Consider the following 27,532-nt stretch of genomic DNA (forward strand, 5'->3'; position numbering starts at 1 on the left):
TCGGGCAAACCAAACCCTTCTGAGTGGATTTTTTGGTAGACAGAAACTGAAAGAAATCCTTCATATATATATATATAAATATATGTATATACTTATGTGTGTGTGTCTGTCCTCCACCACCACCTGACAACTAGTGTTGCTGTTTTTACATCCCTGTAAGTTAGATGTTTGGCAAAAGACACCAATAGAATAAGTACTGGGCTTAAAAAAGAAAAGTCTTGGAGTCTTGATTTGTTCAACGAAAACTCAAGGCAGTGCCCCAGTATGGTCACAGTCAAATGGCTGAAAACAAGTAAAAAGATTTTTTAAAAAATTATATATATATATATGGGCAAGAGTGGCTGTGTGGTAAGAAGCTTGCTTCCCAACCACGTAGTTCTGGGTTCAGTGCCACTGCATGGCACTTGCGGCAAGTGTCTTCTACTATAGCCTTGGGCTTACCAAAGCCTTGTGAGTGGATCTGGTAGACGGAAACTGTAAGAAGCCCATTGTGTATGTATGCATATATATATGTATGTATGTATGTAAGTATTTGTGTGTCTGTGTCCCCCCCACCCCCACCAATGACATTGGAGTATTTATGTCCCCATAACTTAGCAGTTCAGCAAAAGTGACCGATAGAATAAGTACTAGGCTTGCAAAGAATAAGGCCTGGGGTCGATTTGTTCGACTAAAGGTGGTGCTCCAGCATGGCCACAGTTAAATGACTGAAACAAGTAAAAGAATACACACACATATATATATCTATATACATGAGAGAGAGAGAGAGTATATTGTGCTAAGATGATCAGTTACCTTATATCCATCCCAAGTAGTGACGCACGCCGAAGAATTGCTCGTGACTGAGCATTGGTGACCCTCCGCATGTTTTCATTGTTGATGGACACAATATAGTCACCAACGGCAATACGTCCGTCTTTACTGACAGCGCCATCTGGTGATATTGATTTCACCACACAACCATTTAGTCCTTTATCTACAGCATCTACAGTAATACCTATAAAACAAGAAAAAACATTTATGTAAGAACTAAAAAACCTTTTTGTAAATAGGAGTCTATTTGGCTATTTTAAAGGACCAAAATAGAGAATGTGATGACATCATTAAAGACAGTATTTCGAAAACAGAATATGGCAACGCTTCTTCCCTGTTCTCACCACTGGTCCAGGTCAGTTCTTTATTCAAAATGACTACCTTATTAGATAGGGAACTAGACAACATCTTGTTTGTACATTTTGTTTTAGAATTGGAGTCTATGACTAAACCAATAATTTAGGTGCAGGAGTGGCTGTGTGGTAAGTAGCTTGCTAACCAACCACATGGTTCCGGGTTCAGTCCCACTGCGTGGCACTTTGGGCAAGTGTCTTCTACTATAGCCTCGGGCCGACCAAAGCCTTGTGAGTGGATTTGGTTGACGGAAACTGAAAGAAGCCTGTCGTGTATATGTATATATATGTGTGCGTGTTTGTGTGTCTGTGTTTGTCCTCCCAACATCGCTTGACAACCGATGCTGGTGTGTTCATGTCCCCGTAACTTAGCGGTTCGGCAAAAGAGACTGATAGAATAAGTACTAGGCTTACAAAGAATAAGTCCTGGGGTCGATTTGCTCAACTAAAGGCGGTGCTCCAGCATGGCCGCAGTCAAATGACTGAAACAAGTAAAAAAAAAAAAAAAAAAATTCTACAGAGTGCACTGAGAGTATTTTGCCAATGGTGCCTGCACCAGAAAGGTTGTTATGTCTTTACAAAGACTAAAGCATCCTCTCTATTCTCTATTCTTGATACTTATTTCCCAACCACTTTACAGAATATGATGGGAGCATTTTATTCCTTTTATGACAGAACCAGCACTAGAAAAGTTCTCATGACCTTGACGGACTAAAGATCTTCTTGACCCTATGCTGTCTCTACTCATTTTAGCACAACTACTTTACTAGCATTAGAAATGTTATCATGTCTTCAACAACACGAATGAGTACTCTCTTGTCTATGTTACCTCTGCTCATCCATGAGCCAGTGCACAGGGTATGTTTCATCATAGCACCAACACTAGAGATGTAGTCATGACTTCAGCCAGACTAAAGAGTCGTCTTGACCTTACAGTGTCTCTGCCAAAGGGTACTTTTTTGTTCTACATTTACCAACTACTTTACAAGGTCTGCTGTTTATATTTTATTACAATGCCGACACCAGAAACATCATCTGCCCTTGACAGAAGAAAGGATCTTCTATACTCTATATTGTCCCCACTCATTTGGCTACAACTTCATAGAGTGGACTGAGTATGTTTTACCATGGCACCATGATGATTGAATGACAGAAATATGTTTTTGTTGTACACAAATTCTTAAGTAAATTCTCCAGTAGAGTTACTGTCATATGTCGAGCAAAGATCTTTATTTTGATACATTTCCACATAGTCAATAGTTGGGTTTATATTTCAGTTGATATAAATATCAGTTGGGAGACAATTCACAGCTAAGAGCCAGAAGAAATGCCTCTATGCATTTCGTCTGACATGCTAATGATTCTGCCATTGCCTTAATAATGGTTTCACATTTTGGCACAAGTCAAGCAGTTTCGGCGGGACGGGGTAAGTCTACATTGAGCCCAGTGCTCAGCTGGTACTTATTTTATCGACCCCGAAAGGATGAAGGGTAAAGCCAGCCTTGGAGGAATTTGAACTCAGAATGTAAAGATGGATGAAAAGTCACTAAGTATTTTTTTGCCCTGGTGTGCTAATGATTATTCCAGCTTGCCCCCTTAATCACTGCCTTAATAAATATAATAACAATGCTTTCAAATTTTAGCATAGGGCCAGCAATTTTTTAGGACAGGGGAAGCTGATTACATTAACCCTAGTCCATGACTGGTACTTATTTTATCAACACTGAAGGGATGAAAAGTCAAAGTGGACCTTAGTGGAATTTGAACTCTGAACACAGAGATGGATGAAATGTCTGTAAGCATTTTGTTCGGTGTGCTAATGATTCTGCCAGCTTGCTACATTATTATTATTATTAGTAGTAGTAGTAGTAGTAGCAGTAGTAGTAGTAGTAGCAGCAGCAGTAGCAGTAGTAGTAGTAGTAGTAGTAATAATAATATATTCTCAGACAGAGAAAAATTACTTGGTCAAAGGTCATGAAGTATGTACCATTGCCCTGGACATAAAGATGCTTCGTAACAGAGGCTGACACAATATAATACTCAAAGGGCTTGTGGCTAATTGCTTCAGTGGTTGTGAAACTAATTAGACAGAATATCCATCAATGGCATTCTTTCAGATCAATATTTTCATCCGTCACCAGTCAATGGACCATTCACAGAATGTTCAATGTCAGACCAGTTTTTAGTTTTCAAAAATGACCTGATTTATCAATGCCTGCAAATGCGTGTTGTATCCATAAGGTGATGACATTACAATATTTTCCCAAGTAAGAACTTTAGTGAAGGCATATGGCTTAGTGATTAGAGTATCTGGTTCATGAATGTAAGATTGTGAGTTTGATTCTTTGTGGAGCATTGTGTCCTTAAGCAAAACACTTTAGCCATGTCCCTTTGCATTAAATATGCTAACACAAACTTAACTATTGTTTTTCATGCAGATGGTGTCTCTGAGTCTGGATCAAGGGTCTAAAAGGCTTAGAATTTTATAACTCTTTTTTAAAAAAAAGTTACTCTGCAGGTTGTTGTGTGGTTAAGAAGTTCATTTTGCAATCACATAGTATCAGGTTCAATCCCACTAAGCAGTACTTTGGGCAAATGTCTTCTACTATAACCTTGGGCTAATCAATGCCTTGTGAATGAATTTAGTAGATGGGAACTGTGTGGAACCTAGTTGTATAACTGTGTGTGTAGCATCCAGCATGCTCTGATAAGTGGCTGGTCTTAGGAAGGGCATGTAACCATAGAAACCATGCCACAACAGACAGTTGGAGTCCAGACAGCACCCTGCTAGCCAACTCAATGTCAAACCAACCATCCAATCAATGCTAGCATGGAGACTGGACATTAAACGATGATGATGGTAATGATACGTATGTGTGTGTGTTATTGCGTCTGTACCCCTGCCAACTGCTTGACAACTAGTGTTGGTTTATTTATATTTCTGTAACTTAGTGGTTCAGCAAAATAGACTGATAGAATGAGACCTTGACTTAAAAAAATAAGTACTGGGATTGATTTGTGAGACAAAATCTTTCAAAGCAGTGCCCCAGAATAGCTGCAATCCAATTACTGAAACAAATAAAAGATAATGACTACAAAAGATTTGTGTTGAAACAGAAATATTTATGCATAATTAAATCTCAGAATGAGATTGAAACAGTAATCGCTCGATAATGTAAAGTATAGAAGCCATCTTATCATGGCTAACCACATAGGGGAGGGGGTGTTACTGTAGCTTTATAGCCCCAAGAGATCGTCATCTCTAGCTGGCTTTAGACACCATATCAGTGCCCTTGAAGTATTTGCAACCCTTTGCAACTCTTTGCAAATACTTCAAGGGCATTGATATGGTGTCTAAAGCCAGCTAGAGACGAAGATCTCTTGGGGCTATAAAGCTACAGTAACACCCCCTCCCCTATGTGGTTAGCCATGATAAGATGGCTTCTATACTTTATAGAAATATTTATCTTCATTGAAAAAGAAAAAAAAAAATGATTAAAAAAAAGTTCGTTAACGAACCTAAATGCTGCTGTCCTTTCTGAACTTTGATGTTTTTCTCCAGTGAAGCAGGTAAGGAGTCGACAGAGCCACTTAATGATCGTAAAGAAATTGGTGATGGAAGCGGTGACATTCTTGGAGACATTGTGCGTGGTGTGGATGATGGTGATGAAAATGCTTTAAGGTCACTTGTGGTGAAATGATCGGATGATGAACTATCCACACTTTCAGACTTTTTGTGGCCAATATGAGCTTTTAGATTTACCTACAGTTGCAAAGAAAGAAAAGAAAATGGTAAACCGTAATTAAGCTTTAACCCTTTAGTGTTTAAACCGGCCATATCCGGCTAAAATATTTTACCTATTTTATGTTCAAACTAGTCAGATATAGTCATTCATAGCTATTTTATTGTGTCATTTTAAAAATAAAGAATCACATCATTGAAATCTCAAAGCCATGAAATGATACAAGATTAATTTTACATGGTGTGAATACACAAGCGCTACATTTTACAGAATAATCTGAATGCTAAAGGATTAAATGGAATAATAAAGTGATGTTTATAAAGGGTTATCAAAGATTTGCAGCTAACAGTTCCAGCTGAATGTCAAACCAAATTAATCTCCCCAGTTCTTAGAGAGTGAGCTTATAATTAGCTCAAAATAGTAAAAACTTTACAGCTTGGCAAGTTGGCTCATTGTTAAACTTTGAAGTCCCAGACATCCATTTTCTTGTAAAAATAAAATTAACAATAATAAATCTCTGAGCGAGGTATAAACAATAGCTGCAACACATCGTGAAGTATTTTTGCCACTTAAATGTGGCTAACCCCTAAGGGTGGATGCTACTGTAGCTTGTAGCCCCAGGAGGACACCTCCTCCAGCTGGCTATTGACACACTTTTTGACACAACTCCTCCAGGTGGAGGAGGTGTCCTCCTGGGGCTACAAGTTACAGTAGCATCCACCCTTAGGGGTTAGCCACATTCAAGTGGCAAAAATACTTCATGATAAAATTGACACTTAAATGTATTCATGTGTTTCTCAAAAAAGTAATATTTCCTTATTGGGAGAACTGTTAGAGAGTCTGACACAATTACTTGCCATGTCTTGTACCAGTTTTTATCAATCTGATGAGAAAACCTCCAGTGATACTGATGTGAAGCTGTACTGGTCTTTAAAAATAGTCCCTCTCATTTGGACAAAATTGGTGACATGTAGAGGAGAACCATCAATTTTATGTTTATAATTGTAGATACATGGCCAAACTTGACCAATAGGCATCTGAGACTAACAGTCTGGTCACAGACCAATGACTGCAACCAGATGAAGGTAGTGCCTTAATATAACTATTATCTGATAAGCGAAGATGATAAAGGAATCAAAGAATAAAAGAATCAAAGAATACAGTAATCTAAAAGCTACATTCAGCGCAAATATGAATACAGAGTTCAAACAGAAACTGAATATATTCAATAAATAGCTTAACTTTGGAAAATAAATGTATATATATATATATATATATTGGAAAATAAATATATATAAAAAAAAAGTCTATATTCAGATCAAAATTTCTAAAACATCAACAATAACAACAAAAACAATGACAGTGCTGCCACTACCACTGCAGAAGACAAGTTAAACATTAATAGTAAAAGACAATAGCAGGAAACAGCCAATAAAATTCAATGTATCAATAACACACACATACATACATACATTAGGGAAAAAAATTCAGTTAAATTAAACCAGGAAACCTGTCAGTTGGAATTCTATAGAAATCATGTTTTTCAGTTTTTATTGTTGTTGTTGTTTATATTTTTTATTATTAATTTTATTATCAAGAGGTTATTACACACACACACAACTGTATATGTATATATATATATATATATATATATATATATATATATATATATATATACATATATACACACATATATAAATACACACACACACACATATGCATATATATATACACACACATATATATACACACACACATATATATATATATATATATATATATACACACACACACACATATAATATACACACACAACACACACACACACATATATATAGACATGTCTGGATGTGCGTACATATATATATAATATATATATATATATATATATATATATATATATATATATATATATATTATACCCACACATATACATGTATCATCCTCAGAATTACTCCTACTTGAAATATGTTTTTAATATTGAAATTTCTCTCAATTCAAGAATCAATAAACATTTTTTTTGATTGTTGTTGAAATTTCCATTTATATTTATGTATATACCATTCGTTGATTTTTTTCTTTCTTTTTTCAATCTTTGATTTCAAGAGGATGTTGTGAGAGTGAATGTGTGTGTGTGTGTGTGTGTATATGTGTGTTTAATTTTGTAATTATTTTGTAGTGGTTGTCACCATTAATGAAGTAGTAGTATTTGTTGATGGTGCTATCTCTCTAAACCTCACCACTTGCCTTATATAAGATTTCACTCTTCAAACACTGAAACATTTATAGTTTCTATGTAATGTTAATGCTGGTTTTCGCAGCAGCCGAATATATTGAAATAAGGGAGTAAAAAATAAGAACGATGAATATACATTTCTTTATTACCCACAAGGGGCTAAACATAGAGGGGACAGAGAAGGACAGGCAAACGGATTAAGTCGATTACATCAACCCCAGTGCGAATCTGGTTCTTTATTCATCAACCCCGAAAGGATGAAAGGCAAAGTTGACCTCGGCGGAATTTGAACTCAGAACATAACGACAGACGAAATACCGCTAAACATTTCACCCGGAGTGTTAACGTTTCTGCCAGCTCGCCGCCCTTAAGAACGATGAATATAGGCACAGGAGTGGCTGTGTGGTAAGTAGCTTGCTAACCAACCACATGGGTCCGGGTTCAGTCCCACTGCGTGGCATCTTGGGCAAGTGTCTTCTGCTATAGCCTCGGGCCGACCAAAGCCTTGTGAGTGGATTTGGTAGACGGAAACTGAAAGAAGCCTGTCATATATATGTATATATATATATATATATATGTATGTGTATGTATATGTTTGTGTGTCTGTGTTTGTCCCTCTAGCATTGCTTGACAACTGATGCTGGTGTGTTTACGTCCCCATCACTTAGCGGTTCGGCAAAAAGACCGATAGAATAAGTACTGGGTTTACAAAGAATAAGTCCCGGGGTCGATTTGCTCGACTAAAGGCGGTGCTCCAGCATGGCCGCAGTCAAATGACTGAAACAAGTAAAAGAGAGTAAAGAGTATGTTAATAATAATAATAATCCTTTCTACTACAGGCACAAAACCTGAAATTTTGCTGTGGTGGGATTAGTTAATTACTTTGACCCCCAGTGTTCAATGGTACTTATTTCATCAATCCCAAAAAGATGAATTGCAAAACTGACCTCGGTAGGATTTGAACTCTGTACATAAAAAGCTGGAAGAAATGCTTGCTAAGCATTTCGCCTGATGTGCTAATGATTCTGCCAGCTCACTGCCTTAATAATAATGATAATGGTTTCAGATTTCAGTACAAGATCAAGCAATTTAGGAGAGGGGCTCAGTCAATTGCACTGACTCTGGTGCTCAACTGGTACTTTTTATCGACCCTGAAAGGATGAAAGGCAAAGTCAACCTTGGTGGAATTTGAACTCAGAACATAGCGGCAGACGAAATACCGCTAAGCGTTTTTAGAGAATGTAAGATAACTTTATTTGGAATTGGATCTTGAGGCACATATAAAGCAATAAATAAATATGTAAATAAATAATGTAAATATGGCACTTATTCTTTTATTCTCTTACTCGTTTCAGTCACTTGACTGGGGCCATGCTGGAGCACCGCGTTTCGTTGGACAAATAAACCCCAGGACTTATTCTTTGTAAACCCAGTACTTATTCTATTGGTCTATTTTGCCAAACCACTACGTTATGGGGATGCAAACACACCAACATCGGTTGTCAAGTGACGGTGGGAGGGACAACACAGACATACAAATACATACATGTGTATATATACAGATATACAATTGTACGCGGTTGAAGAAGGCTATTGACATACATGTTACATCAATTATGCATTGATATAAATTGTCCAATAAAGCCAGAAACATATGTACCGCTAAATCTTTTGCATCCTGTTTTTCTTTTGATAAATATATATATATATATATATATATATATATATATATGATGAGCTTCTTCCAGTTTTCCATCTACCAAATCCACTCACAAGGTTATAGTAAAAGACACTTGCCCAAGGTGCCATGTAGTGAGACTGAACCCAGAACCATGTGGTCAAGAAGCAATCGTCTTACCACACAGCCACTCCTGCCTAGTTGGTTATGATGACAAGGGTTGATCCAATCAACAGAATAGGCTGCTTGAGAAAAAATTATATGCAAATGGCTAAGCACTTTGCAGACACTTAACGTAGTTCTCAGTACTCTTGATGTAGTTCTCAGGGAGATTCAGCATGACAAAACTGGAGCAATGTGCCTTCTTCTTCTTCTAACCGCTCAGTCGAAGTCGACTCTCGATCACTTGTTGGATCAGTGTCCTCCAGTCAGTTCTATCCTGAGCCGCTTCTTTCAGACTGGCTATGTCCATTCTGGTATCACTCTTAATGGTGTCAAGCCAGTGGGTTCTTGATCGGCCTCTTCTTCTCTTGCCACTGACCATTCCGAGCATGATGTCCTTCTCCAGGGATTTTCTCCACATAATATGACCAAAATATGCCAATCTATGCTTGGTGATCCTAGCTTCTGGCGACATTTTCGGCCTTATCTGCTTAAGAACTTCTCCATTGGTGAGCCTCGCTGTCCATGGAATCCGTAAAAGTCTTCTCCAACACCAAAGCTCGAATGCATTAATTCTCTTCTGTGCCTTACCAAGCAAAAAATGTGCAGCTGCAAACTGAACTCATAATCTTGTGATCATGAACTGAATATCCATAACAACTAAGCTATGCACCTTCAGTATGTAAATATTAGGTTGAAAAACACTTGCTGATACAAAAAGTCAAAGGTCGCCCATGGGATTTGAAACCACGCCTCCTGCTGACATGACATCAATTCAATATTTACATGCATGTTTATAGCTTTATATGCATTTTGAGATCCAGTTCTAAAAATGAAATTATATGTGTGTGCGTGATTAAATTATAACAGCAGTAGATCAGACGCCATTCTATAGCCACACAGCTAGTACATCTATCTCATCTTTGAATTATTGGCCAATGGCATTAATATAGGAAAATATGCAGCTTGTGTATCTGTTGAGAATTCTCAATAATTTCCCACGAGGAATTATATTTAATGGAATACCAATACTTGGAGTAAGGATGGAGTGAAGATTTATCTTCAAGTAAATCATTGCTACCATCCTCCTCTTCCTCCTACTACTACTACTACTAATAATAATAATAATAACGGTTTCAAATTTTGGCACAAGGCCAGCAAGTTCGGGGGAGAAAGTAAGTCGATTACATCGACCCCAGTGCGTAACTGGTACTTATTTAATCGCTCCTAAAAGAATGAAAGGCAAAGTCGACCTCAGCGGAATTTGAACTCAGAACATAAAGATAGACAAAATGCCACTGAGCATTTTGCCCAGCATGCCAACGATTCAGCCGGTTCCACATACCTTCTTGCTATCTCCTAGACCTCGGACTCCTCCACACACACTGTCACTAAGTCTCTCTTTCTTAATTTTCCCATTCACTTTGTCACACAGGTCCAAGCACACAAGCATCCATATCCATACACACATGTCCCCTTCTCCAAGCTGGGGAAGGATGGGGTGTCAAGGGTGGAGGAGTCGATGGTAAGGCTGGACAGAAGGCGGTGAGCTGGCAGAAACGTTAGCACGCCAGGCGAAATGCTCAGTGGTATTTCGTCTGCCGCTACGTTCTGAGTTCAAATTCCGCCGAGGTCGACTTTGCCTTTCATCCTTTTGGGGTCGATTAAATAAGTACCAGTTATGCACTGGGGTCGATATAATCGACTTAATCCATTTGTCTGTCCTCTGTGTTTAGCTCCTTGTGGGTAGTAACGAAATAGGTAAGGCTGGACAGTTTTTATCGGAGGCAATGTTAAAAAATTTATAACCAGATGCTGCGTTCCCTTTTTCTAAGCTTTTTAGGTAAATTTTATAACATACAGGGCTAAGTAGCACATATTTGAATAAAAATAATAATAATAATAATAATGAAATTATTGTATACAGTGCTCAGGTGCACCACAACTTGTCAAGAAGAATATTCCATACATACATACCTTCATATCTTCGAGTGTGATCTGGTCTTCAGTGTTCTCAAGAGTACTCAAGGGAGGGGAAGGAGGGGGTGTCAAGGGTGGAGGAGTCGATGGTAAGGCTGGTGGAATCTCACTCTGTTTGGAAAGAAAGGAATAAAAAAATAAATCAATAAGTAAATAAATAAACAAACACCTGAGTGCATAGTAAACAAACAAACAGAAGTTGATAAACAAATCATATGAAACATTGTTAGAAATGCATTTTAAGCAGTACAGGAAATGGGTTGGGGGTAGGGAAAGAACATGATTATAATTTGGACTAACAGCTAAGTGCTGACCCAACAGGTCATGTGTAGAATTTGACACCAAAAGACAAACTGTGTACAGGTGTGCAGCAGCTAATGAAGAACAACTATACAGAATCTTTAACCCTTTTGATACCAACCCGGCCAAAACCAGCTCTGGCTCTGTAGTACAAATGTCTTGTTTTCATAAGTATTGAATTAAAATCTTCCACCCAAACCTTAGTCACAATTTATGTTCCCAACACTAGCTTAATGTTAAATAAGTTCTTTTACTAAATTCTTTGTTATATCTAAAATTAATTGAAAGAAACACAGAGCATCTCAAAATAAATACGGTAACAAAAGGGTTAACAAAATAAGTATTTCACCTGTGCTTGGTTTGCAAGATTTTTGATGTGAACCTTTACATTAAAACAGATTTTGTTGAACTTTGGGAAGATCATTATACCAACAATGGTTCTTTTTCACTTTTTTTTTTTAGTCAATTCTTTAACACTTAACCAATTAATTAACTGATTGTTCAATTAATCATTCTGTCAATCAATCAATCAACCAGCTGGGTTTGTCAAAGTCCTTTCATTGCCATCTGCAACTTCAGCAAGGACATACCCTCTCAATTCCAGGTTTGTTTCAGATCTGCCAGAAAGGGCATGCCATTGATGAGGTTGCAAATGGTGATGAAAGGACTTCGACAGAACTAGCCGATTGACTGACTGAACGACCAATCAAACAATTGATTAGTTAATTAGTTAAATGTTAAAAAAAATTGAATATTAAAGTAAAGAAGTAAAGTGTGTGTGATAATTATTGGCATAATGACTTTCCTAAGACACATCAAAAATATTTCATCTGCTTGTGCAGTGTTATTGTTTCAATGGCATGTCAAAATTTAACTGATAATGTGAAATAAAGTGTCAGTGTCATGCATAAGGTCACAAGGCGCCGCCAGGAATCGAACTCATGACCATACAATTGTGAGCCAAAGACCCTAACCTCTAAGCCATGTGCCTTCTTAACTACCTTTAGATTGTGAGTTCAAAATCTGCTCTTCGTCGTTTTCCTTCCAGGCAAGACAAAAGTAGCAGTTAACTACTGGGGGAGTTGATATAATAATTTCTTATCATAGTTTCATGAATTATGCTTTAATTATAATATAATAATTCTTTTCCTACCAAAAAATATATTGCTTTGTGTATAAGTTAGATATCAATATTTTTTTTAAAATGTCTTACCTATTCTCCTCAGTCAAACCTACTCGTTAACTAATCGAGAAAAAAATGTATATGCAGATGTTTTACAGGTGTCAGTTTTAATAACAAGAACTTAATCAATAGATGTAAAAAAACAAATAAAAATTAAAGCACAAAAAAATTATCTCTCGTTTATACACTCAAGAAAACAGATGAATATCTTTAATCAATATTGCTAAGTATTCTTTTCCTTTTGCATCTCTCTCTCTTTCTCTCTCTCTCTGTTTTAACTAAAAAAAATATTCAGACATATTGGTCAAACCTCATAAGTGTGTTGATTATGATAAAATGCCAGATAGCAATTTATGATGGGTTTTAGAAATTCTCACACTGTTTGTTTATCTTGGACTGGCATCAAGCAAGCAGATCATACAGATGTTGTTTACTCAACATTAACACTGATAAAAAAACATTACCCAATGTGTCCTTCCTTTTTGTAAGACAATGGTGTGCAATTTGTAGGAATTTGGCTCCTGTTTCTAGCTGCTCAAGTGATCAGGTACAACAGTATTTCTCAACCATTTTTTTAATCTATGGACCCTTTTAATTCCTATTTTACTCAGACTGGCCCACCTAGCAATTCAATGTTTAAAAAATCCTATCATATTTTTATAATTAAATGTTATTTGGAATTGTATAAAGATATCGTTAAAAGATTTTGTCTTATATAGAAGCATAAGCAATTTATTGCACATAAATCTTAACAACAAAATCTTATATGCACCCCCAAGGGCCATATGAATCCCTGTTGAGAACCACTGATGTACAGGCTAAGGTAGTAGTAGTAGTAGTAGTGATAGTAGTAGTAGTTGTTCAGTTCCAGGTTAGCTGTAATAAAAAGATCAGCAATTTTGTAGGGAGGTGGTTTGGTGATTACCACGCCCGCCCCAGGCCAGTATTTTATTTTGTTAACCCTATAGGAATGAAGGGTAAAGTTGACTTCAGTGGGGTGTGAACTTAGAAGGTAAAAAGTTGAAAGAAATACCCCAAAGTAATTTTTTTTCAACAGTCTAATGATACTGCAAACTCACAGGTACGTCTGATATTTGGAGGAGAGGAGTGAATTGGTTTTATACCACTGGACCCAGGACTTGACTAGCACTTTATTTTACTGACCCTAGGGAGATGAAAGGTAAAATTGTTTCTAACATAGGTGTAAGGCCTGGAGGTGGATAGAATAGTTAATTAAATTGACTTCAGTACTTGATTGGTACTTTATTTTTTCCAACCCTGAAAGAATTCAACACCATTTTCCAATTTCCACCAAAAATACCAGAAAGACATTAATAGGCAAAATTCTGATTGTCCCAAAAGGTAAGAAAACACACACACACAGAAAGAGAGACAGAGTAACACCAGGAAAAAAATAACAACATAAAGGGAAATTAATATATCCTTTTATCTACTGGGAACAACGCCAACTTTAACTATGTAGAATGTATTAGTATAGATGCAATCATGTAAGAATTTTAGCAACGGAAGTCATAACTACAGCCATTTATGTTTGGGACAGCAGTTACACATCAAACGATTTCCAAAATCACTCTGTATTAAATAGGTAGCATGAAAGTGTGTTTGTGTGTATGTTTACGCTATGCTGCATGTATTTACAATAGGACTTTCAGTTCCCTCAACATCAACTTGCCTGTGTACATTGATTGACCTACAGATGTTAAGGCATGGTATTATCAGCCACATTAATCTTACCTGTCTGGGAAAACTTGCAAAGTATTGGCTTTTGGTCACCTTATGATGATTAACAAATGAAACATAAGGAAACTTCTGTGCATGTGTATGCGTGTATACAAAATTAAGAGGACTGACCACTAAAGTGGACACCTAATATGCTAAACATAGACGTCAAATTGCCATTGACATCTATGTTTAGCATATTAGGTCAAATTGCCATTGACGTCTGTTCAAAAACTATGTCACTGTATGAAAAAATTTTATAACATTCTTCTGACATAATGACTCAAATATATTTTTTAACCTTTTAAAACAAGCCTTCTGTAGTTTTTTTCACTTTTTACTATTTTCTATATATTCAACCACGTGCTTTCACACACCAACTTTCTCACCTATATATATATATATATACATTATGTGTGTATATATAGCTATATATATATCATCATCATCATCATCGTTTAACGTCCGCTTTCCATGCTAGCATGGGTTGGACGGTTCAACTGGGGTCTGGGGAGCCCGAAGGCTGCACCAGGCCAGTTAGAAACACTGCCAGATCTGACTAGCCTGGTGCAGCCTTCGGGCTCCCCAGACCCCAGTTGAACCGTCCAACCCATGCTAGCATGGAAAGCGGACGTTAAACGATGATGATGATGATGATGATATATATAGCTATATATACACACATAATGAACTACCTATAATACTACATATATATTAACACATACATGTGCATATAATAAATACACAAACACACAAGACCAAGCTTGGCTGTGTACTTAAGGAGTATACTACACAACCACATTGATTCAGGTTCAGTCTCACAGTGCAGCACTTTGGATAAGTGTCTTTTACTATACCTTAGGCTAAGTAAAGGCTTGTGAGTGGATTTGGTAGATGGAAACTGAAAGAAGTTAGTCATGTGTGTGTGTGTACCTCTGTACTGTATCTCCTGACCTGAACACTGTAAATGCCACCATTATATAACTGACTGTTTGTGATTTCCTGTGAAAGTAAGCTTGGCCAGTGTTTTGTTCCCATTTAAAGGATGTAGGTGAAGGTTGGTCAGAGAAAATCTGCTTTAATGAATTTTGTCTGACTCATACAAGCATGCAAAAGTGGGAACTAAAATGATGACGGTGATAATGAACACATATATTTAAACACACACACACACATCTATAGTCATCTTTCTCTCTGTCTCTCCTTCTATATATATATATAGAGAGAGAGGTGGGGCAGGGAGGGAGAGAGACACACAAACACACCTAGTTTAACTGGGTCTCTGTCCATTTGTCCTGCATCTGGATGCTGACAGTGGGTATCACCTATCTTATCTCAACAATTTAAACAGATGCTTCTATATTTAGTACGAGATTTACTGCTTAAACGTCACAAAATAGGACAGGAGAATGTATAAATTGAGCTCTATATACAGAAAAGGAGAGTGTAAGAGAGAGAGAGAGAGAGACTGACAGAAACACAGAGAGACTGAGACGGAGTTAATTGAATCATTTAAAGTCGTTGATAAAATGGTTTTTGTTTAATTCAGGCAAAATTTGTTCTTGGAAATGTAGTTCACATTTCATCAAATTTGATGATTTCTACAACCTTACACTAAATGGTTTTCAGTTCTGATAGTTTGCTGTCAGTTAAACAGAAATGGTAAAAATGTAGATGCATTCTCAATGTCATTTAATCCTTTAGCCTTCAAATTATTCTGTCAAATGTAATGCATTGTCATTCACATTATTTTTAATTAATCATGCTATATCTTATAATAACAATAATAATAATCCTTTTTGCTATAGGGACAAGGCCCGAATTTTTGAAGGTAGGGTGAGTTGATGACATTAATCCCAGTTTTTAACTGGTACTTATGGACCTTGAAAGGATGAAAGGCAAAGTCAACTTTGAAATAATTTGAACTCAGTACATAAAACCCTGAAACAAATGCTGCAAAGCACTTTGTCTTATGCTCTGATAATTCTAGCAGTAGTAGTAGTAACACTAATAATAATAATTATTAATATTATTATTTCCAACTTTGGCATAAAATCAGAGACGGGGAAGAGAACAGAGTGTATATTGGTCACCCATATCTCAAGGACATTAATGGTGGAAAGGAAGTGAAGTGAGACCAGCTTATGTATGAGTCATTTAAGAACTGACCTCTCTCCTCCTCCACTGCGGTAGTGCTTGCCAAAAACAATACCAGTAAATAGTAATAATGATTATTTCAGTTTATACTTCAATTTGTACAACCAATTAATTAGGTTCTCTTAAGCTCAATTTATATATTTATTTATTTTATATCTCAGCTGGCAAAGAATGGTATTTTAAGTTTATGTGGCTGATATTTGGTTCACTGGGCCAATGATTAGTTTCTGCGGCTAACCATTTCTGATGGTGAGAATGACAAAGGAATGTCTGTGTAATGCAAAGCAAAACAATTATCACAAGGGACTTCATCTGATAAACACTGGTTTTGCAGTTTACATCCAGTACTAATATAGAATGGCATATAAACATCGGTAAATAAATATGTTGAAATAATTGCATACTGATAAAATAAGCTGTCAAGCGAAATTTAAAAACCCAGTCAACACAAATTTTATAATAAAGCTAATTCTACAATTAGCATTAAGTTTTCTTATCAGTAAATGTCTTCTTGTAATTCCTAAAATTACTTTCAAAGGATAACTTTAAATAAACTATATATATATATATATACATACACACACACACACACACACATACATGTGTACATATATATCATGAACTAACTGTTACTTTCTCAGATGCAGCATGGAGTTTTGTCAGTGAACAGGTCGTGGTCCCAAAGCGGCGAAAATATTTTGACAAATTAAATTTAAATGTTGAAGTGAATCTAACGGTTTTTGTGTGATTCTTAAATGGCTTATAAACATCTTCCACGCTGCAATTGTTTTCGTTCCAGCACACAATCTCAGATCAGGTCACTTGCTATGCAAGTACATCTCCATAATATATATATATATATATACATACATATATAAAGGGTCTATGAAGCAATAAATGGGTAGTCTTTAACTTTTACTATCCAAAGGAGTTATCAACCTAATATTTACATGCTATTAATTATAGTTAAATGGGCTTTGAGGTCCAATCTCCTAAAAAGGAATTATTTCTTATTCTCTTGAAAGTTTATGTCTTGTGACGTCAACGTATTTGTCTATATATATATATATAAATTTTTTTTTTTTCTGAATGAGATAAAAAACCAAGGCTGTGAAGATTTTAGAACATTTATAAATGTTCTAAAATCTTCACAGCCTTGGTTTTTTATCTCATTCTGAAAGAAAATTTTTTTATATATACACATGCTGATATATGACTTACATTGGACTCCTTATTTGCATAATCACCGAACCTGGAGCTTAACTATAGTCTATCCATAGCACTTACTCAGTATTACCTGACACCTTTGGGTGTCATTGACACCAATGCTTCTCATAACCTCTCTCTCTATATATAAATATATATATATACATAGAGAGAGAGAGAAGGATATGCTTTGTGGTACAAACAGGAGTAATAGAACTCAGTTCACAAAAGCAGACCATATGTATTTCTTTGTTAGTAAGCTGTAAAATCACCTAGGGTGACGCAAGAATCACGAGTTTCATGTATGGCACTTATACCATATAGAAAACTCTTGCAGCTTTACAGTTAACTGTCAACCAAATTCCACTCACAAAACTTTAATCAACCCAAGGTTATAATAAAAGAGACCTGTTTAGAATGCACCATGCGATGAAACTGGAAACCATGTGGCTGTGAGACTGAATTGTTAACCTCACAGCCAATGTCTGCACCCACAGCTTGCAGTCTGTTAATTTTCAAACACATCAGCCAACAACTGAAACAGGATCTTACTGTATAATTTGATCCTAACAGGAAATAATATGGACTTTGATTTCTTTTTCTTAGTAATGAAGAAAAAGAAATAACTACAATCCTCTCCCAATCGGAAACCAGAATTTACGAGACAGCATTTGTGAAAATATAGTGATAAATTGCAGTGAGGACTGTAGATATGTAAATGTATGCAATGTAAAAATTATTTGTCACAGTCTTGTCGATAGGACGATGTTGCATGAGAACATTCTATTTATAATGTTAGCAATGATGCACATGCAGAATCTCTATGGTTGCTTGAAGTACTTATATATAAGATAAGGGCCATATCTGTTTTAAATTATACCTTTCTGTCTGTGAGAGAGCTTCTACATGGTCACTTAATTTGCTAGGAAATAGCAACCAAATATCTCTCAAACCATACCATATCATCTTTAAAAAAGAAGGCCACATTAATCAACGTCCTAATAAAAAGAAACAAAAGGCCTGGATAGTCATGGCTGGAGTGACCTTCACCATATATCTGCTCAATTGGGAATGACTGAGGACTAAACAACAATAAGGGACAAATATAGATATACAAAAAGAGACAGGTTGATTAAATCTGAAACATTTTTGGTCATAGGTCTGCTTAATAATGGCTGATTTGGGGACTAAACAACAATACAAAAAGACAGGGTGGTCATGGCTGGAATGTTTTTGGTCATAAGCCTGCTTGGTCAAAAGTAATTTATGGACTAAACAACTATAATAACAACATAAATATGACAGAAGTGTCATATATGTGAATAATAACTTATGATTGTAATCTGAACACCCTACACACTAGGCCACACCCCCACACAGGTGACTATCACATATAATTTGTCCTCATAATAATAAAGGAATGTTTGCTGTTTTTTCTATATAAATAACATGCTCTAAAACCTGTAAAGTTTCTACTTCATCAAATTCACTTCTGTAACATGGATAAACTAATTGTTTGAGAACAGAAATGTCTCATCGTTTATTACACTATAATTAATTACAATATCACAAGATTTTGTTATGCATACTCTTTTGAAGATCAATAATTAATGGCTTCAAATTTTGGCACAAGGCCAGCAATTTCAGGGCAGGGGATAAGTCAATTACATCAACCCCAGTGCTTGACTGGTATTTATTTTACCGACCCTGAAAGAATGAAAAGCAAAGTTGACCTCAGCAGAATTTGAACTCAGATTGTAAAGACGGACAAAACAATTTTAAATGTTTATAGGGATTGCATTTTTTTTTCTTAAGGTTTAGTCAGGAAATAGAAGACAACACTTATGATCCTTCTTAGGTTATAGGGTGCTGTCCATGACTAGTGAAAGGGGAGGAAGTTATCCTTAGATTATCGACCTGGCTCAAATGTTTGCAAAGGAGTGGCATGCTAACAATTCTACTAACTCACTGCCCTAAGATCTACAATAATAATAATAATAATGGTTTCAAATTTTTCCACAAGGGTAGCAGTTTTGTAGGAGGGAATGAACCGATTAATAATCCTTTCTACTAAAGGCACACAGCCTGAAATTTGGTGGGAGAGGGCTAGTTGGTTACATCGATCCCAGTTTCACTGGTACTTAATTTACTGACCCCAAAAGGATGAAAGACAAAGTTGACTTCGGCAGAATTTGAACTCAGAACGTAAAGACAGACAAAATGCTGCTAAGCATTTTGCCTGGCATACTAACGATTCTGCTAGCACACCATCTTAATAGTAATAATAATCTCTACTACAGGCAGGCACAAGACCTGAATATTTTGGGGAGAGGGAGCTAGTTGATTACATCAGCCCCCAGTGCTCAAGTGAGACTTATTTTGTTGATCCCAAAAGGATTAAATGCTGTCAACCTCAGCACATTTGAACTCGGAATGTATAGCAGGAGAGAAATGTTGCTAAGCATTTTGTCTGGCATGTTAATAACTCTGCTAGCTTGCCGCCTTCACAATAACAATAATAACAACAATAATAAACGTTCAAAGTCTCTTAAAAGTATACAGTTTCAAATATAATAACAATCCATTTGAACTTTTACAGTTTAATGCGTTAAAACAGTATTGTATGTACATTAAAATATTGGATGTCAAAGTTTATAAAGAATTCGAAGTCAGATGATTTAGATTTTATCCAATCATCTTACAGTTTGCTTTCAAATGCATTGAAGAGTCAGACAAGAAACAAGGTTAACATGGTTTTAATGTTAGAGGTTTCCATACAAACTTGTATTATGGTACTAAATAGAAGTGACATAACAGCTAACACTAAACACAACAGGCCTGTGTACATAACAACATTTCAATTTGAGTATGCTAGCATTGATTATATGTGATGGTTATTAAGATTAATTAAAACTGACTTAATTGCCATTTTGTAAAATTATAATACACCGTAATTTAAAGCATGGCTGTGTGATTAAGAAGTTTGCTTCCCAACCATGTGGTTATGGGTTCAGCCCCATGGTACAGCCCCTTGAGCAAGTATTGGCTACATCTGGTACATGGAAACTGAAGGAAGCCTGTGGTATATATGTATATATATCTATATGTACGTTGTTGTGTTCTATTGTGTTTGTCTCTCACCACCACTTGACAACTCGTGTTGGTTAGATTGTGTGTTGGTTAGATTGTGTGCAGTTTGGCAAAAGACACTGATAGAATAAGTATCAGACTTAGAAATAAGTATTGGGACTGATTTGTTCAACAAAACCCTTTAAGGTAGTGTGCCCTAGCATGGCTGTAGTCCAATGACTGAAGCTAATAACAGATAAATGATAGCCAAGAATCTGAAGTTTCTAACACCTTTTCCATGTTGTGATTAATATTACTTAAAGTGGCTTAATTATCATTTTATAGTGTATTTTATAAGCTTAAAAAATTATACGTTAAAATTTGAGGAATCTAGCATTGCTAAGGTGCTTCCATTCTTGGCTGCTATGTCACATCCATTTTGTACAGGAGGTCAAAATTCATAAGGACAAAAAAAAAAATAAATAAAAATTAACAAAAAGAAAAGAAACCCTCCATTGTCAGCCACATTTATCAAAATAAGTTATGAAGTTTAAAGAATTGAGAATATCCAGTACAAAAGCTAAACAATTTTAAATGTTTATAGGGATTGCTTTTTTTTTCTTAAGGTTTAGTCAGGAAATAGAAGACAACGATTATGATCCTTCTTGGGTTATAGGGTGCTGTCCGTGACTAGTGAAAGGGGAGGAAGTTATCCTTAGATTATCGACCTGGCTCAAATGTTTGCAAAGGAGTGGCCTCTGCGGAAGACACCCAAGGGCCAAGTGAAATCTATCAACTGCACATGAAGAGTAAATCTGGGCAAGAATTTTTGAGGAAGGCCAGCAGTTGTCTGTGCATGCAAGTATTCCCCGTCCTTACAACTGTTGCCTATCCAAAAGCCATCAACATGGGCCAATACAGCTTGACACCAGTGTTATTGCAGGCATTGCTGTCAGGAAGCAAAGAGCCTGAATAGTTGCTACAAGGCATCTTTCTCGACTCTCTGACAGTTCAGTTGATTTTTCCCCACCCTGGATTTGTGCCTTTATATAATCAATACATTTCATTAGAACAACTCAAATATATTTCTTTACTATCCACAAGGGGCTAAACATAGAGGGGACAAACAAGGACAAACAAATGGATTAAGTCGATTACATCGACCCCAGTGCGTAACAGGTGCTTAATTTATTGACCTTCAAAGGATGAAAGACAAAGTCGACCTCGGCGGAATTTGAACCCAGAACGTAACGGCAGACGAAATACGGCTACGCATTTCGCCCGGCGCGCTAACGTTTCTGCCAGTTCGCCGCCTTAATAGCATATATAAATATATTTTGATTAAACAAACAAAGAAGAAAACATTTAAAAAAAAAGAAAGAAAATTAAAGATTTACCGATTGTCATTTTTCTTCTTTTTACCATTTACAAGTAAAAAAACAAAACAACAGACTATGAGATTGAAGAAAATTTACTACCTTTGTTTTGCATAATTCCTGTGCAACATCAATGCTGTGAATAGACTCAGAAACAACACCACCGAATTGGGACAAAGGAAAGCTGTCTGTTTCTATGGAAGCTTTCTCCTCATTATCAATGAGATTTAATGCTAAAGAAGCCTCTTGAGCCTCAGAAATGCCATCGGGAGACTCATCTTCAGAGTGTTTAGACGATAAGCTTAAATCAGTTTCATGTGATTCCACCTCAGATTCAATGAGTGGTGATTTCAAGTTTGATTTTACCACCGTAGCTGTTATTAAGTCTTCGTCCTCATAGAAGCTGTCCTCGCGGATCAAGTTCTGTGTTTTGGCAGTTCCCAACTTAATATCAGTAGGCTTTGGAGGGAGAGCTGGTTTCAAAGGTTGAGTTAGCAGATCAGGACTCAGTTCTGGATATGAGTACAGAGGCTCTTGTAATGAGACTGATTTAGTTTTGTCTGGAAACTCTGCAATTACATTACTTTCTTCTCTAAATTCCAAAGTGTTGACCACCTGATAATTCTCTTCTAAGCTAGCAGTTGGTTCAAAAGTAGGAGCAGCAGCAGCAGCAGCTAGCAGAACTGGCTGCTCAGAAGTAACAGAAGCATCAACATCAACATCAGCATCAATATCAACATCAACATCAACAGTAGCCTCAGTAATGGTAGTAGTAGAAGTAGTAGTAGTAGTAGCAGCAGCAGTACTAGCAGCAGCAGTATATAGTGATGGTGGTGGTAGTGTAGGTGATGCACGTGGTGATGCTAATGGTGATGATAAGGATGATGATAATGAAGGGACTGCAGAGTTGGAAATAGCATGTGCAGAACTCAGTGGAACAAGTGGTGCATTTAAATACAGGATCTGCAGGCAAGAAACATAGAAGACAACATCGAGAATAGAAACATGCACAATAATTTTATAAAGTTAACAGCATCATGCACAAGAATTTTCAAAAGTATTTATAAAAAAAAAAAAAAAAAAGCCGAAATCCAAGAAAAAGAAAGAAGTTATATCAGAAAAAGATAAAGAAGAAAAAAAAAATAAGAGAGAGCTTTAAGCACTCGCATCAAAAAACAAATTTATTTTTCTTAAAAAAATGCTTTCAGTTTTTCAGCACACACACATACACACACACAAACACACACACGTGTATGTTTGTGTGTGTGTGCGTGTGCGTGCATGCATGCCTATATGCATACGTGTATGTAATTTATTTTTTAAAAATATTTTCTCTGTTTATATTTTACAGTTATTTAAACAAATTTTTAATGTAAATTCATCTTTTTATTGAGTGATATTATTTTCAGCTAAAACTATAAACTATTTTCATTTCTAGTTTTCATAACCTTAGATAAACCATAAAGTTTCTATAAGCTTTGTACAAAATACAAGCTACAATAATCACATAGAGCAATAATATGAACATTGTGAATAAATGCCAAGATAAGGATTTTCAATGAGGAAGAAGTATAAAATAATCTCACAGACTCACAATTTATATATATATATATATGTATGATTAGGTGGCTGAGGGCTACATGCAAGGAACTTCAAGAAATGTGAAGTTGAGTCAAATACATGTAACTCCAACAGATGTATTGAGTGCTACTTTCTTTCAAAGGTTCACCCGTGTATGAGTGTGAGTATTTATGTAGATCTTATTTTTCATCAAAAACAATCATTATCTTTTTAAAAAAACACCTTGGCAACTACATTGAGGATACTTTTTCTGAGCAATTTTACTGAGAAAATATTGCTGAGAAAACAAGTCCTGTATGGTTAGAAATGAATAAACATAAGACATAATTATAGGAAATAGTTTAAGGTAAAGGAAAAATAATTTATTTAGGGTCCAAAAATATATATATATGTATGTATTTGTATTATCTTAAAATATATCCTGCCTTATATACATACTGAATTTCTGGTGAAAAAGTTTTTTAAATATTTATGGAAAAAAAAAGCGAAACAAATATGAAATATTTTACACAATGAATAAGCATTTAATATTTACATGGAAAGCAGATATATTTGTAATTTTCAACATGCATTAAAAACTTTAACAACAATGATAATAACATTAAGAAGATGAAGAAGAAAGAGAGGCAGAAAGAAGGAAGGAGAGAAAGAAAAGAAAGATAAACAATAATAGAATTAGATTCTTCAGATGGATAAGGGAATAAGGAAATTATCAGATAAGCCAGTGTCAAAAATTTAAGTTGAAGAAAAAAAATTTGCTATGTATAGAGATAGCTAATGTGAAAGTTTTTAGGAGAACATTGTCTAAATTTAATAAACTGAGACATTTATATGGATGAGCAGAGCATGAATATGTATAATGCATGTATGTATATCTTATCTACCTACTTATAATTTATTTATGTATGAATGTATATATGTATCTGTGTGTTAAAAAAAATGAAAACACTTGAGAAGTTTTTCTATTACACTAAATTACATGTATAACACTTCTCAAAACAAGCAGGAACTGCCGGTCTCTAGAATGAAATTTCTCAAGTGCTCGCAGCTACAAAAGTCATGTAAATATAAGGTGTGTGTGTGTGTGTGTGTGAGGAGAGAGAGAGAGAGAGAAAGAGTGTGTGTGTGTGTGTGTGAGAGAGAGGAGAGAGAGAGAGTGAGTGTGTGTGTGTGTGTGAGGAGAGAGAGAGAGAGAGAGAGTGTGTGGTGTGTGTGTGAGAGAGGAGAGAGAGTGTGTGTGTGTGAGAGGAGAGAGAGAGTGTGTGTGTGTGAGAGAGGAGAGAGAGAGAGTGTGTGAGTGTGTGTGTGTGTGAGAGAGGAGAGTGTGTGAGTGTGTGTGTGTGTGTGTATAGACTATTGGTAATACTTGGGTTTGCCTGGGTTTATAGAACAAGTTCCCAAGAAAGTCACACAGTTTACGGACCCTTTTGAGATTTACACTGATGTAGTTACCTTGGTATGAAACTGTGGCCCATGAACTTGTTACAAACGGACGACTTTTATATACAAAGTGTGTGTGTGTGTGTGTATACACACACACACACACTGCAGTAATATATTCAGGTTTTTACTTCCCGCCAGTTTCTAAATCCAAACCTACTCATATCTCTACAGACATGTGTGTGTGTGTGTGTGTGTGTGTGTGTGGTGTGTGTGTGTGTGTGTGTGTGTGTGTGTTGTCACTATTATTAAGATCTGGTTTTGTTGCCGTTGCTTTTTTCCTTCCTCCCAGATTGAGTTACCTTCTTCACAGTCCTCCTTGTGACAAAATTGAGAGCAACTAGGAAAGTAAGAACTAAGGATGAGGAGGTCACCACAACAGTTCTACTAGAAATAGTCGCCTGCTATTTGGCAGTACACAATCAATTGATTCCAGCATCACCAGGACAGTAGTAGTAGTAGTAGTAGTAGTAGTAGTAGTAGTAGTAGTGATGTTGATGGTGGTGGTAGTGCTAGTGGTGGTCATTGCTGCCAGCGCACACTTATATAAAATGTCAGATCAATGGCAAGTTGTAAAAAAAGAGAGTAAAAGATATACCTATGTATGGAGAGAGAAACAGAGAGAACGGCAGAGAGAGAGAGAGAGAGAGAGAGAGAGAGAGAGAGAGGGAGATAAAGAGAGAGAAAGAAGCTAAGCATGTTCTGTATGTGATAGGTAGAAGTTATCTGTGTACTGATGTTTGTGACTAACAGCTTTCTGGCCTGACTGCACTACACTGCACTTAAAAGTACACTATTGTACCGTATACTATAATGTAGCATAATACTTTAGTATATTGTACTCAGACTGTACTTTACATTCTGAGTTCAAATCCCTCTCAAGTCAACTTTACCTTTCATCCTTTCTTGGCTGGATAAGATAAAGTAAATAAAGTACCAGTCGAATTCAGACCTAATACCTATACTACAAACTACATGCTAATCACTAGTAATATCACACACCTACACACACAGAGACACGTGCATACACCCATATACACACACACACAAACACACATGCAAGGGCAGGTGTGGCAATGCTGTTGAGAAGTTTGCATCCTAATCAAATGGTTCTAGGTTCAGTCCCACTTCATGGCACTTTGGGCAAGTGTCTGCCACTATAACCTCAAACCAAACCACAGAGCCTTCAGTAGATTTGGTAAAGGGAAAACTGAAAGAAGCTCATTTCATATATATATATATATATATATATGTGTGTGTGTGTGTGTGTGTGTGTGTGTGTGTGTGTGTGTGTGTGTGTGTGTCCTTGTTTTGAAATCATGTGATAGTTGTAGATGAGTCTCACCGTCGTACAAGCAGTGTCGTTCCTTTCTAATCTTTTGTGAAAACCTGTCCAGTCTGGGAGAATTATTGTCTTATTCAGAAACAGGTGAGGATTGGCAACAAGAAGGGCATCCAACTGTAGAAATCATCATCATCATCATCTGGTTGTACTTATTTCATGGATTGCCATGACCCATTCTACCCAGTCTGTTTGGTCCACCATTGCACATGGAGGTCATCTTGGGTCTTCTTGGGTGCACTCAGAGACCTTACACAAATGCTTTATATTAGTTTGATGTGGTCTACCAACATTTGCATACCCATGCTTTGCTTCCAAAGAGGACTGCTACAGTGATAGATTTTCTACACCTATTACTAGCAACGTAGTAAATCTACCGCGACAATTTCCATCCAATCCATACAGACAAGGAAAAGTGGACATCAACATGACGACGACGACGATGATGATGATGATGACACACACATACATAAATACAAGTCAGCTGTTACTTACGCATGAGTATAACCTGATAGTTCATACCATGCTTTTGCTAATTGTTTTAGGCACCTATGTAGTTATGAGCAGATAGACTCCCTCTTGACTCTCCCCAGTGGCACATTGAGGAAGAGACAACTGATGGGGAGGAGAGAGAGGGGAAAAGGAGAGAGAGAAGGGGAAGAGAGAGAAGGGGAAGAGAGAGAAAGAGAGGGTGGTATGGCGAGCTGGCAGAGTCGTTAGCACGCCGGGCGAAATGCTTAGTGCAATTTCGTCTGCCGTTACATTCCGAGTTCAAATTCCACCGAGGTCGACTTTGCCTTTCATCCTTTCGGGGTCGATAAATTAAGTACCAGTTACACACTGAGGTCAATATAATCAACTTAATCCGTTTGTCTGTCCTTGTTTGTTCCCTCTGTGTTTAGCCCCTTGTGGGTAGTAAAGAAATAGGTACCAGTATTCAGCTGGTACTCAATTTCAGTTGAATAGACTGAACCAACATGAAATGGAGATCAAGGCTCCATTGTCAGCAAATATTCTTGTTTGTTTGTTGTTGTTATTGTTGGACTGATAACTAGGACTGAGTGAGCTTTAGCCCTTTTGCCTGACGTATGGTTTCCGTCCACACTGGGCTTACATTGGGATATTGGAGTTACCGTTTGTAGAACACTATGTTGGCCCTGACAGGATAGACCT

The 27,532-nt window shown here is 36.5% G+C and overlaps 1 protein-coding gene across 14 annotated transcripts in view; it reads right to left on the reverse strand.

Annotated features, from left to right (window-relative positions):
- The window catches only part of LOC115223391 (multiple PDZ domain protein), a 758,365-nt gene that overhangs the window by 208,649 nt on the left and 522,184 nt on the right, over window positions 1-27,532 (reverse strand). For 13 of the 14 annotated variants that reach the window (XR_005003540.1, XM_036512481.1, XM_036512487.1 and 10 more), the window contains 4 exons: window positions 22,099-22,959; window positions 10,963-11,076; window positions 4,686-4,929; window positions 796-997 (listed from right to left, as the gene is read on the reverse strand). Coding sequence is in view for 13 of the 14 variants with exons in the window: in XM_036512481.1 (XP_036368374.1) it covers window positions 796-997; window positions 4,686-4,929; window positions 10,963-11,076; window positions 22,099-22,959 (1,421 nt within the window). In the remaining variant the exon portion in view is untranslated. The remainder of the gene's footprint in view (window positions 1-795; window positions 998-4,685; window positions 4,930-10,962; window positions 11,077-22,098; window positions 22,960-27,532) is intronic. The other variant, XM_036512492.1, reaches the window with a different exon arrangement.

Source organism: Octopus sinensis, linkage group LG23, assembly GCF_006345805.1.
Source record: "Octopus sinensis linkage group LG23, ASM634580v1, whole genome shotgun sequence".
Classification (NCBI taxonomy): domain Eukaryota; kingdom Metazoa; phylum Mollusca; class Cephalopoda; order Octopoda; family Octopodidae; genus Octopus; species Octopus sinensis.